Raw genomic sequence first — 15,743 nt, forward strand, 5'->3', positions numbered from 1 at the left:
CCTGTCCCTCCCCCCAATCCGCCAGCTCCCCTCTTCCCCCTTCTCTGAGATCCCACCCCAACCTCCTCTTCCCCCCCCCCCCACCTCTGGGATCCCACCCAAGACCCCTCTCCCCATCTCCAGGATCCCATCCCAGCCCCTTCTCCAGGATGCCCACCCCATCTCTCTCTTCCCCTTCTCTGGGGGTCTCTCCCCCAGCTCCATCTCCTCCCCCCCTTCTCTGGGGTCTCACCCCCAGCTCCATCTCCCCCCCTTATCTGGGGTCCCACCCCAGCCCCCTCCCCCAGCCTCCCATGACGTGCTCCAGCTCCCCACCAGCCCCAATGACTAACTGCTCAGATTCTAGACTGTGAGCCCACTGTTGGGTAGGGACCATCTCTGTATGTTGCCAACTTGTACTTCCCAAGCGCTTAGTACAGTGCTCTGCACACAGTAGGTGCTCAATAAATACGATAGATTGATTGATTCCCCACCTGGCCTCCCTTAGGCCTTCCTCCTGCTGGAGACCACCCAGACCTAGGCTCCTCACCACTCTGAAACAGTCCTTCAGGTGTGGACCTAACTCTCACCTGCGTTATTTCCTAGCACTTAGGACAGGGCTCTGCACGTAGTAAGCATGCTGCTACTACTACTACTGTTACTCCTGCTGGAGAGGAGTTGGGACACCAGAAAGGGTGAAAAAAATAAAATCCAGCCTGAACTTAGGCACAGTAATGGTTAAAGAAAAGGGCACCTATGCTTGGGTTTCTGCATCTCACATCCTCATCCTGTGCTAATCTCTCCAGCAGATCTCCCCACCCCCAGCCAGGCGAGCAGATGTTATATCTACTACCTTGCAGGAAGCAACCCTCACTCTAAAACCTGCCCCTGGCCGGCCCCCCCATCCACTGCCTTCCTCTCCTGGGGGCTTCTCCACTCACTGGCCCCAACCAGGTGGCTCAGGTTAATGACACACAAGTGGGAAAGTAAAGGCCCGCTCCGGTCCCGGGATGGCATGGGTGATGCCCCCAAGAGATGGGGTGAGGGAGCCCCCCGGGCTGCCCACAGCCAGCGGACGACCCATAGACCACAACCGACTCTACCACCACCACCACCAAGCGTTCATCATGGCCATCCCAAGGGCTCAAAAAAGCCACTTCCTCTTCCCAGCCTGGTTTGTGGGATGACTTGAGTGCGAGGTGGCGGAAGAGTTGACCATGTGCTAAATAACCCCCCTCCCACTCTCAAGAACAGCTGGGCCCTGCCTTTCCATTTCATCCTTCAGAGCTACAGGGGAGGGGAGGTGGAGATGAGGCAGGAAGCCACCATCTTGCTTCTGATGTTCTCCCTCTCCTCCCCCACCCCCCCCATTAAAGGTGGTTGGTGTTTCCTGCCACCGGAAGCAACTCAAGTCTTTCTCCCTGCACTGTGCAGCCTCCAACTGTCAAGGCCCTGGGCAGCAGAAGCTGTGGCATAAAGCATCCCCCACCCCTTCACCCGACACACTGAGGTTGAGGCCACATCACTGGGAAGGTGAACACTGGAAAGGCTGGAGTTTGTATTGCGTTGGAGGGAAGTGGTGGGCGTTGTTCTGCAGGTGGCACGAGCGGGCAGCTCAGGATGGGTGAGTGGAGAAGACTAGGGCCAGTGCAGTAATGTGCACACCCACTCGCTTCCTCTGGAGTTGGGGTTGCCCACACCATACATCTGGGGAGATGGCAAGGGAAGAAATACCCTGCAGGGGTCCTGATGGAACCAAGTTTAAAGGGGGTGCTGAGAGCCCCGGTCTAGGGACCCCAGAGTGCAGGGTATCTCTGCGGGGAGAGAAGGGCAGGAAGAAGCCAAGTTGAGAACCCACTATCAGGACTGGCGAAGGCTTGTCTGGCTCCAAATAAGCCCAGTGGGTGATGGTTCTTGCCCTACGCGGCTGTGGGGTGCAGCGGAGCCAAGGAAAAGGCAGAGAGGAAGCCAGAGGAGGGTGGGGTTTCCCAGACACAGGCCCCACTCAGTCCCCTAAGCCTGACACACATACAACACCACCTTTCATTCCAATCCCAGGCGCCTGCGTTGACCCCGCCAGACTGCTGTGCCCAGGTGTTTGCTTGCACACAGGGAACAAGGGAACGACTGTCCCCGGGGCTGGGGCCCTGCCCGGCGATCAGAGAGGTAGCAGGGGGGAGGCAGCTTTTGCCCTCCCCCTCGCCCCCACCCCGCAACAGCAGCCCTACCTCTTCTGAGGCCCCTGGGGTCCCTGCAAGCTGCTCAAATGCCAGGGTCTGACTGGGCACACAATTGCGAAGCCGACTAGGAATGAGGAAACGGAGGACAGGGCGGGTGAGGAGCAGAAATTTGGGGCCTAAGGAGCCACTGGCCAGAGGTTCAGTGGAGGTGTTGGGAGACTTGGAATTTCCCCTCCTTTAAAACCCACACCAAACCTTGGCCCCTTTCCTCTGTAAGATCGCCTGCAGTCTGCAGCGGAAACCACAGGCCTGGAGGGCTGGGGGCGGGAGGGGAGAGATGGCGTTCAGTGTGGACTTTGCTCTCCGGGTGGGGAGCCTGCATCTCGCACCTACTCCTCGAGATGTGGGAAGGTGCTAAATGTCTGAGACTGGAGGAAGAGGAGAAAAAAAAAAAAACGGGTCCAACATCCGTCTGAACCAAGTGCTGTAGACAGTGAGGTTCTTCCCCCTTTCAGAGGCCTGATGGGCACAGCATACCACTTCCTGCTTCCACCCGATTTGCTTGTATCCACCCCAGCGCTTAGTACAGTGCCTGGCACATAGTAAGCACTTAACACATATCACAATTATTATCCCCCCTCTCTAGACTGTAAGCTCATTGTGGGCAGGGAATGTGTTTATTGTATTGTAGTCTTCCAAGCACTTGGTACAGTGCTCTGCACACAGTAAGCACTCAATAAATATGAATAAATGAATGCTAGGCTGTCCAGCAGTGCCCCTTCCAGGTAATAGCTTGGGCATGAGGGAGCAACATCTATGCTTAAATTCCACCTCTCCCATCCCTTTCTTTTCCTTCCTTCCTTCAAAGCCCATATCAACCACCTCTACCACCCACCCTCCAGATTCTAGTAACGGTCATTGCCCCCCCGGCCAGATCCCACTTCCAACTTCTTTAACCATTTTCACCCCTCTATCACATTCCTTCTCTCTTTCTTCATCACTACATTGATTCTTGGGGCCTTCTATATCCACACTTACGTTCCTGATGACCCTTCCGCTGCCCGCTTTCTAACTCTCCTTAACTCCACTGACCTCTGCTCCACTCCACCTCATCCACTCACCAACCTGGACACACACTCGATCTCATCATCTCTAGCCACTGCACAATCTCTGTCTCACCAACTCTGAAATCCCTCTGAGCACAACCTCATCTGCCTTCTCTCCGATACACCTCCCCCCCGGCAAATCTGTGCTGTTTCCCCAGAGACCTCCGATCTTTTGACCCCATCCAGTTTCTCAAGTCAACATGCCCCATTTAGCCTCCGTATCTAAACTACCTTCCAGCGATGACCAAATCGCCGCTCTCGACACCACCCTCTCTTCTGATCTCAAATGACTCACTCCCGTCCCTTCTTCAATATCGTACCACTAACTCACAACCCTGGATCACCTCCACAGTTTGCCTACTATGCTTTTGTGCCTGAGCCGCAGGGCGCTGCTGGTGGAAATCTAGATATCAGGTTGACTTCAGCCACTTCAAGCTTATCCTTGAGGGCTTTTACTCTGCCCTGAAAAATTATTTCTCCATTCTTATTGACACCCATGCCCAACTGCCCTCACCAGTTGTTCCATACATTCAACTCCCTCCTCAAACCCCTGTTCCCCCGCCTCCCCCATCCCTAGCCCCTAATGACCTGGCCACCTACTTAGTTGAGAAAATTGACACAATCGGGCATATCTCCCTAAAATCTCCCCTGCCCCATCCTGCCCCTTCCTCATCTTTCCCAGCAGTATCTCTCAAAATCCAGCTCCTCCACCTGCACATCCAACCCCACTCCTTCACACCTAATCAAAACACATGGCCCTACCCTTCTTCCCTTCCCTCAACTATTCGCTCTCCAATGGCATCTTTCCCACTGATTTCAAACATGCCTGTATCTACGCTATCCTAAAAAACCCCTCCCTTAACCCCACGGCTCCCTCCAGTTATCACCCCATCTCCCTCCTACCATTCCTCTCCAAACTCCTTAAGCGAGTTGTTTACACCCGCTGTCTCAAATTTTGATCCTCCAATTATCTCCTTGACCCCCTCCAATCTGGCTTCCATTCCCTTCACTCCAAAGAAACAATCCTCTCAAAGGTCACAAATGATCCCCTTGCTAAATCCAACAATCTCTACTCCATCCTAATCCTTCTTGACCTCTCAGCTGCCTTGACACTGTCAACCATCCCCTTCTCTTGGAAACATTATCCAACCTTGGCTCCTCTGACAGTCATCTCCAGTTCTCCTCCTATCTCTCTGGCAGCTCATTCGCAGTGTCTTTTGCAGGCTCCTCCTTGACCTCCCACCCCATAACTGCGGGGCTCCCTCAAGGTTCAGTTCTGGGGTCCCTTCTATTCTCCATCTACACCTACCCCTTTTGAGAACTCATTTGCTCACATGACTTTCAACTACCACCTCTATGAGGATGATACCCAATCTACATCTCCAGCCCTGATCTTTCTCCCTTTTTGCAGTCTTGCATTTCCTCCTGGCTTCAGGACTTCTCTATTTGGATGTTCTCCTGTCACGTCAAACTTAACATATCTAAAATAGAACTCCTTAAGTTCCTACCCAAACCCTGACCTCCCACTCATTTTCCCATCACCATAGACGGCACCACCATCCTTCCTGTCTCACAAGCCCGTAACCTTGGTGTTTTTCTTGACTCCTCTCTCAATCAACCCACATATTCATTCCATCACTAAATCCTGTCGGTTCAACGTTCACAAGATTGCTAAAATCCACTCTTTCCTCTCCATCCAAACAACTACCATGTTAATCCAATCATCCTCTCCAGCCTTATTTTATCAGCTTCCTTTCTCTCCCCACTCCAGTCCATATTTCATTCTGCTGCCCAGACCATTTCTCCACAGAAACATTCAGGCCATGTTTCCCCACTCCTCAAGAACCTCCAGTGGTTTCCCAACCACCTCTGCATCAAACAGAAATTCCTCAGCACTGGCTTAAAAGCACTCAATAACCCTGCCTCCCTCCTACCTCACCTCACTACTCTCTTACTACAAACTTGGCTCCTCTAATGCTGAGGTTACTTCATCTACTACAGCATCTACTTTGGAGATGGAAGGAGATGGAGATGGAATTACTTCTAAGGTTACTTCTCACTGTACCTCAATCTCATCTATCTCGCCTCTGACCTCTTGCCCACATCCTGCCTCTGGCCTGGAAAACCCTCCCTCCTCATATCCAACAATTACTTTCACCCCCGTTCAAAGCCTTATTGAAGGCACATCTCCTCCAAGAGGCCCTCCCTAACTAAGCCTTTCTTTCCTTTTCTTCAACTCACTTCTGCAAAGCCTTCACTTACTCACTGTATTCATCCCCCTCCCATAATAATAATAATAATAATGGCATTTGTTAAGCGCTTACTATGTGCAAAGCACTGTTCTGGCACATATGTACATATCTGTAATTCATTTATTTATATTAATGTATGTTTCTCCCTCTAGACTGTAAGATCGTTTTGGGTAGGGAATGTCTGTTATATTGTAATATTGTACTCTCCTAAGCACTTAGTGCAGTGCTGTGCACACAGTAAGCACTCAGTGAATACGATTGACTGACTGACTTAGGTTGTCAGGATGAACTTCAGCCCAAAGCGTTTTCAGCTGCCTCATTCCCAGTCCTTGTCCGTCAAAGTCAAGGTGCAAATCAAGGTAACCCTGAACTTGGAACAAAACCACCATACAGGGGAGAGGGGGCGAAGAAGGCAGAAGTACACAGAGGCATCAGGTACCCACACAGCGGGAGAAAACATCCAGAGGAGAAGCGGGAAGAACCCATTGTCCCCAAGAGGGTCCGGCCCTCTTCAGAGCCCAGGTCCGGTAGAGGACGGAGATGAGCAAGACACACGACTCAATTTTAGGATTTCACGATCAGTGATAAAGAACCCATGAAGAAAGAGGAAAAACCCGCTCTGGGCTGGGCTTCCCTGTACCCACAATGGAAAGAGAGAATGGGGCGGAGAGGGAGGGAAGGAGGCGGCGGAGACGGGGAGGGACGGGGGAGCGGAATGAGGGACAATCTCCAGCTCCCAGCAGAGTGAGAGGGCCTGGGGTCTGAGCTCCTCCCCTCTACCCACCCCACAGGAAACTCCCACAGTCAGCCTTGGGGGCATCTTCTTCATCACTAAGATGGGTGAGAAGGGAATACGGGGAGGAGAGGGTGGGAGGCGGATGAGCAAGGTCTCTTCCTAGTGGCGAGTCTCAGCTTTGGCCAGGGCCTGCTGCAGTTGCTCTGGTCCCAGGAGTCCGAGGCCCTGCAGGGCATCCACCAGCTGCTCCCTGGCCACACCAATGAAGGAGTTCTCCAGGAAGGCGGGCAGTCCCCCGACTCCATCTTGCAGCACGTACAGAGGTACACGCACTAGGCCCAAAACCTGCAAAAAAACAGAGAGGAGGAGGTCATTTCCTCACTCACTGCCTCTCACCCTCTCCAGGGCAGCATGGAGTCCAGCAGCGTGGCTCAGTGGAAAGAGCCCGGGCTTTGGAGTCAGAGGTTGTGGGTTCAAATCCCGGCTCCTCCAATTGTCAGCTGTGTGACTTTGGGCAAGTCACTTCCCTTCTCTGGGACTCAGTTCCCTCATCTGTAAAATGGGGATTAAGACTGTGAGCCCCCTGTGGGACAACCTGATCACCTTGTAACCTCCCCAGCGCTTAGAACGGTGCTTTGCACATAATAAGTGCTTAATAAATGCCATAATTATTATTATTAACTGGGGGAGAGGTGCCCCTAGCCAGGAGTCCTGAGCCCAACTCAAGAAAAAAAAAAAGGGCAAAAAAAAGTTATTCATTAAGTACTATTTAATAATGTTGGTATTTGTTAAGCGCTTACTACGTGCAAAGCACTGTTCTAAGCACTGGGGTAGATACAAGGTAATCAGGTTGTCCCACGTGGGGCTCACAGTCTTCATCCCCATTTTACAGATGAGGGAACTGAGGCCCAGAGAAGTTAAGTGACCTGCCCAAAGTCACACAGCTGACAAGTGGCGGAGCCGGGATTTGAACCCACGACCTCTTGACTCCAAAGCCCGGGCTCTTTCCACTGAGCCACTGAGCTATTTGCCAGGCACTGTTTTAAGCACTGGGGTAGATACAAGGTAATCAGGTGGGACACAGTCCCTCATAGGGCTCACAGTTTTAATCCCCATTTTTTATGGAGGAGTTAAGTGACTTGCCCAAGGTCACAGAGCAGGGATTAGAACCCAGGTCCTTCGGACTCCCAGGCCAGTGCTCTTTCCAGTAATAATAATAATAGTGATAGCATTTATTAAGCGCTTACTATGTGCAAAGCACTGTTCTAAGCGCTGGGGAGGTTACAAGGTGATCAGGTTGTCCCACGGGGGGCTCACAGTCTTCATCCCCATTTTCCAGATGAGGTAACTGAGGCCCAGAGAAGTGAAGTGACTTGCCCAAAGTCACACAGCTGACAATTGGTGGAGCCGGGATTTGAACCCATGACCTCTGACTCCAAAGCCCGCGCTCTTTCCACTGAGCCACGCTGCTTCTCTTAGGAGATCTTTCGCCACCCCCAGAAACCCAGGTCTAGCCCCACAACGCTCTGGCTGACCCTCAGCTGAGTGACGGGTTTCCATCCGGGCTGGCCGAACCTGGGAGGGCAGAGGAATCAATCAATCAATCAATCAATCGTATTTATTGAGCGCTTACTGTGTGCAGAGCACTGTACTAAGCGCTTGGGAAGTACATGTTGGCACATCTAGAGACAGTTCCTACCCAACAGTGGGCTCACAGTCTAAAAGGGGGAGACAGAGAACAAAACCAAACATACTAACAAAATACAATAAATAGAATAGATACGTACAAGTAAAATAGAGTAATAAATATGTACAAACATATATCATCATCATCATCAATCGTATTTATTGAGCGCTTACTATGTGCAGAGCACTGTACTAAGCGCTTGGGAAGTACAAATTGGCAACATATAGAGACAGTCCCTACCCAACAGTGGGCTCACAGTCTAAAAGGGGGAGACGGAGAACAAAACCAAACATACTAACAAAATAAAATTAATAGAATAGATATGTACAAGTAAAATTAATAGAGTAGTAAATATGTACAAACATATATACATGTATACAGGTGCTGTGGGGAAGGAGGTAAGATGGGGGGATGGAGAGGGGGACGAGGGGGAGAGGAAGGAAGGGGCTGGTGGTCACAGCTGGGTGTTAATCAATCAATCGTATTTACTGAGCGCTTACTGTGTGCAGAGCACTGTACTAAGCGCTTGGGAAGTACAAGTTGGCACATCTAGAGACAGTCCCTACCCAACAGTGGGCTCACAGTCTAAAAGGGGGAGACAGAGAACAAAATCAAACATACTAACAAAATAAAATACATAGAATAGATATGTACAAGTAAAATAAATAAATAGAGTAATAAATATGTACAAACATATACACATATATACAGGTGCTGTGGGGAAGGAGGTAAGATGGGGGGATGGAGAGGGGGACGAGGGGGAGAGGAAGGAAGGGGCTGGTGGTCAGAGCCTTTAATCGTATTTATTGAGCGCTTACTGTGTGCAGAGCACTGTACTAAGCGCTTGGGAAGTACAAGTTGGCAACACATAGAGACGGTCCCTACCCGACAGTGGGCTCACAGTCTAGAAGCTCCACGCCAGTCCCTCACGCCCACCTCCAGTCCGTGGTCTTTGGCCCGGGTGGCCCCGACTTCCACGGCTAGCAGCTCCTCCAGCGTCAACTGCTTGGCATAGAAATGCGCCACTACCCGCCGAGGGGCCTCGTTGGCATGAGAGCTCAGATAGTTCTCCTCCGTCAGGCTGAAGGACCCGGCGCCGTCACCCAGCTCCTCCAGCAGCTCCCGGTTCAGCCCGTCCTCCAGGCTCCCATCCTGAGCATCCACGAAGCCGCCTGGGAAGCCCAGTCGCCCATCAAATCGCATCTGCATCTGCCGAGAAGCGGAGGGGGCTGTGTTAGTGGGTGGGGGCATCTAGTCTAGCCAATGGGGCAAAGGATGCTCCCTAGGCCCCAAAGGAAGGAGGTGAGAGTGGTAATTATGATGATGGCATTTATTAAGCACTTACTATACGTAAAGCACTGTTCTATGCGCTGGGGTAGATACAAGGTAATCACGTAGGACTGGAAAAATGGGGATTACTACTACTACTAATAATGGTATTTAAGTACTTACTATGTACAAAGCACTGTTCTAAGCGCTGGGGTTGATACAAAGTAATCAGGTTGTCCCATTTGGGGCTCAAAGTCTTAATCCCCATTTTGCAGATGAGATAAGAATAATAATAACTTTGGTATTTGTTAAGCGCTTACTATGTGCAAAGCACCGTTCTAAGCGCTGGGGAGGATACAAGGTGATCAGGTTGTCCCATGTGGGACTCACAATCTTAAACCCCATTTTGCAGATGAGGTAACTGAGGCCCAGAGAAGTTAAGTGACTTGCCCAGAGTCACACAGCTGACAAGCGGCAGAGCCGGCATTTGAACCCAGGACCTCTGACTCCCAAGCCCGGGCTCTTTCCACTGAGCCACGCTGGGTACGAGGAGAGAACTGTACAAACGACAAAGGATGGTTAGATGGTGTTTCTGAGAGACGGAAGTGGTCCGCCACGAGGAAAGCACAACTGGGAGGCTGAGATGCATCCCACTTGTACTTCCCAAGCGCTTAGTACAGTGCTCTGCACACAATAAATATGACAATTAATGAATGAATTAGAATCAGTCAATCAATCCATCAATCCATCAGTAAAATGCTGTTTACTGATGTGAGCCCATTGTTGGGTAGGGATCATATTTATTGAGCGCTTACCGTGTACAGAGCAAAGCGGAGACAAGTGAAGTGACTTGCCCAAGGTCACACGGCAGACAAGTGACGGTGTCGGCATTAGAACCCAGGTCCTTCTCACTCCCGGGCCTGTCCTCCATCCACTAGGCCAAGCTGCTTCCCATGGAGGAACTAGGAAACTAGGGAAGGTACCAGAAGGGGATCCACTTTACCCCATCCAGGGAGTGGTTAGACACCGCCCTGGGAAGGGAGGGGGAATTTTGGGAAGTGGAGGAAAAGGGGAAGGAATGTAACGTGGTTTAGCAGAAAGAGCCCGGGCTTGGGAGTCAGAGGACATGGGTTCTAATCCCGGCTCCGCCACTTATCAGCTGCGTGACTTTGGGGAAGTCACTTAACTTCTCTGGGCCTCAGTTCCCTCATCTGTAAACTGGGGATTAATAATAGTAATGGCATTTGTACTTCCCAAGCGCTTAGTACAGTGCTCTGCACAAAGTAAGCGCTCAATAAATACGATTGACTGATTGATTGATTTGTTAAGCGCTTACTGTATGCCAAACACTGTTCTAAGCGCTGGGGAAGATACAAGGTCATCAGGTTGTCCCAGGTGGGGCCCACAGAGAAGCAGCGTGGCTTAGTGGAAAGAGCCTGGGCTTGGAAGTCAGAGGTCATGGGTTCTAATTCTGGCTCCGCCACTTATCAGCTGTGTGACTTTGGGCAAGTCACTTAACTTCTCTGTGCCTCAGTTACCTCATCTGCAAAATGGGGATTAAAACTGTAAACCTCACATGGGACAACCTCATTACCTTGTATCAACCCCAGTGCTTAGAACAGTGCTTTGTACATAGTAAATACTTAAATACCATTATTATTAGTAGTAGTAATCCCCATTTTCCAGATGAGGGAACTGAGGCCCAGAGAAGTCCAGTGACTTGCCCAAAATCACACTGCTGATCAGTGGCGGAGTGGGATTAGAACCCACAACCTCTGACTCCCAAACCCAGGCTCTTTCTACTGTGACACACTGCTTCTCTAAGACTGTGAAATGGGGATTAAGGCTGTGAGCCCCAAGTAGAACAACCTGATCACCTTGCATTCATTCATTCAATCGTATTTATTTATTGCTTACTGTGTGCAGAGCACTGTACTACGCGCTTAGGAGGTACAAGTCGGCAACATATGGAGACGGTCCCTACCCAACAACGGGCTCACAGTCTAGAAATCCACCTCCAGCGCTTAGAACAGTGCTTGGCACATAGTAAGCACTTAGTAAATGCCATTATTATTATTATTAACTTCTCTGAGCCTCAGTTACCTCATCTGTAAAATGGGGGTGAGGACTATGAGCCCCACATGGGACAACGTGATCACCTTGTATTCCCCCAAGCGCTTAGAAAAGTGCTTGGCACATAATAAGCTCTTAATAAATGCCATTATTACTATTATTATGAACTTCTCTGAGCCTCAGTTACCTCATCTGTAAGATGGGGATGAAGACTGTGAGCCCCACGGGGGACAACCTGACCACCTTGTATCCCCCCCCAGCACTTAGAACAGCGCTTTGCACATAGGAGAAGCAGCCTGGCTCAGTGGAAAGAGCCCGGGCTTGGGAGTCAAAAGTCACGGGTTCTAATCCCAGCTCCGCCACTTGTCAGCTGTGTGATTTTGAGCAAGTCACTTAACTTCTCTGTGCCTCAATTCCCTCACCTGTAAAATGGGGAGTAAGACTGTGAGCCCCACATGGGACAACCTGATCACCCTGTATCCCCCCCAGCGCTTAGAACAGTGCTTGGCACATAATAAGCACTTAAAGAATACCATCATTATTATCATTATTGTAAGCGCTTAATAAATGCCATTATTACTATTATTATTACCTTCTCTGAGTCTCAGTTACCTCATCTGTAAAATGGGGATAAAGACTGTGAGCCCCATGTGGGACAACCTGATCACCATGTAATAATAGTAATAATAATAATAATAATAGTATTTGTTAAGTGCAAAGCACTGTTCTAAGCACTGGGGGGATACAAGGTGATCAGGTTGTCCCACGGGGGGCTCACAGTCTTCATCCCCATTTTACAGATGAGGGAGCTGAGGCACAGAGAAGTGAAGTGACTTGCCCAAAGTCACGCAGCTGACAACTGGTGGAGCTGGGATTTGAATCCATGACCTCTGACTCCAAAGCCTGGGCTCTTTCCACTGAGCCACGCTGCTTCTCTGCTTGTATCCCCCCCAGCGCTTAGAAGAGCGCTTGGCACATAGTAAATGCTTAACAAATGCCATTATTACTATTATTATTAACTTCTCTGAGCCTCAGTTCCCTCATCTGTAAAATGGGGATGAAGACTGTGAGCCCCACGGGGGACAACCTGATCACCTTGTATCCCCCCCAGCGCTTAGAACAGTGCTTGGCACATAATAAGCGCTTAACGAATACCATCATTATTATCATTATTGTAAGCGCTTAATAAATGCCATTATTACTATTATTATTACCTTCTCTGAGCCTCAGTTACCTCATCTGTAAAATGGGGATGAAGACTGTGAGCCCCATGTGGGACAACCTGATCACCTTGTAATAATAGTGATAATCATAATAATAGTATTTGTTAAGCGCTCAGTATGTGCAAAGCACTGTTCTAAGCACTGGGGGATACAAGGTGATCAGGTTGTCCCATGGGGGGCTCACACTCTTAATCCCCATTTTACAGATGAGGGAGCTGAGGCACAGAGAAGTTAAGTAACTTGCCCAAAGTCACACAGCTGACAACTGGTGGAGCTGGGATTTGAACCCATGACCTCTGACTCCAAAGCCTGGGCTCTTTCCACTGAGCCACGCTGCTTCTCTGCTTGTATCCCCCCCCAGCGCTTAGAAGAGCGCTTGGCACATAGTAAATGCTTAACAAATGCCATTGTTACTATTATTATTAACTTCTCTGAGCCTCAGTTCCCTCATCTGTAAAATGGGGATGAAGACTGTGAGCCCCACGGGGACAACCTCATCACCTTGTATCCCCCCCCCACCAGCGCTTAGAAGAGTGCTTGGCACATAGTAAGCGCTTAACAAATGCCATTATTACTATCCAGCGCTTAGAACAGTGCTTTGGACATAGTAAGCGCTTAATAAATGCCATTATTATTATCTTCTCTGAGCCTCAGTGACCTCATCTGTAAAAAGGGGATGAAGACTGTGAGCCCTATGGGGGACAACCTCATCACCTTGTATCCCCCCCAGTGCTTAGAAGATTGCTTGGCACATAGTAAGCGCTTAATAAATGCCATTATTACTATCCAGCGCTTAGAACAGTGCTTTCCACATAGTAAGCGCTTAATACCATAATAATAATAATTATTATTATTATTATTATCTTCTTTGAGCCTCAGTGACCTCATCTGTAAAATGGGAATGAAGACTGAGAGTCCCACGGGGGACAACCTGATCACCTTGTATCCCCCCCAGCGATTAGAACAGTGCTTGGCACATAGTAAGTGCTTAACAAATGCCATTATTACTATTATTATGAACTTCTCTGAGCCTCAGTTACCTCATCTGCAAAATGGGGATGAAGACTGTAAGCCCCACGGGAGACAACCTGATCACCCCCCAGCGCTTAGAAGAGTGCTTGGCACAGAGTAAGCGCTTAACACATGCCATTATTACTATTATTATGAACTTCTCTGAGCCTCAGTTACCTCATCTGCAAAATGGGGATGAAGACTGTGAGCCCCACAGGAGACAACCTGATCACCCCCCAGCGCTTAGAAGAGTGCTTGGCACAGAGTAAGCGCTTAACATATGCCATTATTACTATTATTATGAACTTCTCTGAGCCTCAGTGACCTCATCTGTAAAATGGGAATGAAGACTGTGAGCCCCATGGGGGACAACCTGATCACCTTGTATCCTCCATAGCGCTTAGAAGAGTGCTTGGCACATAGTAAGCACTTAATAAATGCCATTATTAGTATCCAGCGCTTAGAACAGTGCTTTGCACACAGTAAGCGCTTAACAAATGCCATTATTACTATTATAATTACCTTCTCTGAGCCTCAGTGACCTCATCTGCAAAATGGAGATGAAGCCTGTGGGCCCCACAGGGAATAACCTGATCAGCGCTCAGAAGAGTGCTTGGCACACAGTAAGCGCTTAACCAATGCCATTATTACTATTATTATGAACTTCTCTGGGCCTCAGTTGCCTCATCTGCAAGATGGGGGTGAAGACTGTGGGCCCCACGGGGGACAACCTGATCAGCGCTCAGAGGAGTGCTTGGAACACAGTAAGCGCTTAACCAATGCCATTATTACTATTATTATGAACTTCTCTGAGCCTCAGTTGCCTCATCTGCAAGATGGGAATGAAGACTGTGGGCCCCACGGGGGACAACCTGATCAGCGCTTAGAAGAGTGCTTGGCACATAGTAAGCGCTTAACCAGTGCCATTATTACTATTATTATGAACTTCTCTGAGCCTCAGTTGCCTCATCTGCAAAATGGAGATAAAGACAGTGAGCCCCACGGGGAACAACCTGATCAGCGCTCAGAAGAGTGCTTGGCACACAGTAAGCGCTTAACCAGTGCCATTATTACTATTATTATGAACTTCTCTGGGCCTCAGTTGCCTCATCTGCAAGATGGGGATGAAGACTGTGGGCCCCACGGGGGACAACCTGATCAGCGCTTAGAAGAGTGCTTAGCACACAGTAAGCGCTTAACCAATGCCATTATTACTATTATTATGAACTTCTCTGAGCCTCAGTTACCTCATCTGCAAGATGGGGATGAAGACTGTGGGCCCCACGGGGGACAACCTGATCAGCGCTTAGAAGAGTGCTTAGCACACAGTAAGCGCTTAACCAGTGCCATTATTACTATTATTATGAACTTCTCTGGGCCTCAGTTGCCTCATCTGCAAAATGGAGATAAAGACTGTGGGCCCCACGGGGGACAACCTGATCAGCGCTCAGAAGAGTGCTTGGCACACAGTAAGTGCTTAACCAATGCCATTATTACTATTATTATGAACTTCTCTGGGCCTCAGTTGCCTCATCTGCAAGATGGGGATGAAGACTGTGGGCCCCACGGGGGACAACCTGATCAGCGCTTAGAAGAGTGCTTAGCACACAGTAAGCGCTTAACCAATGCCATTATTACTATTATTATGAACTTCTTTGGGCCTCAGTTGCCTCATCTGCAAGATGGGGATGAAGACTGTGGGCCCACAGGGAACAACCTGATCAGCGCTCAGAAGAGTGCTTGGCACACAGTAAGCGCTTAACCAATGCCATTATTACTATTCTTATGAACTTCTCTGAGCCTCAGTTACCTCATCTGCAAGATGGGGATGAAGACTGTGGGCCCCACGGGGAACAACCTGATCACCGCCCAGCACTTAGAAGACTGCTTGGCACATAGTAAGCGCTTAACCAAAGCCACTATTCCTATTATTATGAACTTCTCTGAGGCTCAGTGAGCTCGTCTGTAAGATGAGGTAAATGCCATCATTATTATGAGGTAAATGCCATCATCATTATTATGAGGTAAAAACCCCTCCCGGCCTCTGGCGATGTCCCCTCACCAGCACCGCATAGCGCAGCGGGATGCGGCCGAAGAGGAGGTTGGGGTCCGGGGCGTAGAGGAGCGCGTGGCAGGCGTGCCGCCACCGGGGCCCCAACTGCAGCGCCTCCGCCCTCCCCAGCCGCCATGCCAACCCCGCCGCCATGGCGGCCCCGACCGGCCGCGG

General features: G+C 49.9%; 1 protein-coding gene across 1 annotated transcript; it reads right to left on the reverse strand.

The window, feature by feature from the left end:
* Positions 1–5,622: 5,622 nt before the first annotated feature.
* Positions 5,623–15,743, reverse strand: NUDT16 (nudix hydrolase 16). The gene is made up of 3 exons (XM_038748045.1): positions 15,579–15,743; positions 8,877–9,149; positions 5,623–6,598 (listed from the first exon to the last, which is right to left on the reverse strand). The coding sequence occupies exons 1-3, from the start codon at positions 15,720–15,722 to the stop codon at positions 6,413–6,415; spliced, it is 603 nt and encodes a 200-aa protein (XP_038603973.1). The 5' UTR covers positions 15,723–15,743; the 3' UTR covers positions 5,623–6,412.

Source organism: Tachyglossus aculeatus, chromosome 6 (assembly GCF_015852505.1).
Source record: "Tachyglossus aculeatus isolate mTacAcu1 chromosome 6, mTacAcu1.pri, whole genome shotgun sequence".
In the NCBI taxonomy this organism is placed as follows: domain Eukaryota; kingdom Metazoa; phylum Chordata; class Mammalia; order Monotremata; family Tachyglossidae; genus Tachyglossus; species Tachyglossus aculeatus.

Bases quoted from the DNA above. Each gene is read 5' to 3' on its own strand.
- NUDT16 (XM_038748045.1), bottom strand. From the start codon at position 15,722: ATGGCGGCGGGGTTGGCATGGCGGCTGGGGAGGGCGGAGGCGCTGCAG. The intron at 9,150-15,578 runs GTGAGGGGACAT...GCTTCTCGGCAG, and splicing joins CGCTGCGCTATGCGGTGCTG to ATGCAGATGCGATTTGATGG. The intron at 6,599-8,876 runs GTGGGCGTGAGG...GTTTTTTTGCAG, and splicing joins CCAAAGACCACGGACTGGAG to GTTTTGGGCCTAGTGCGTGT.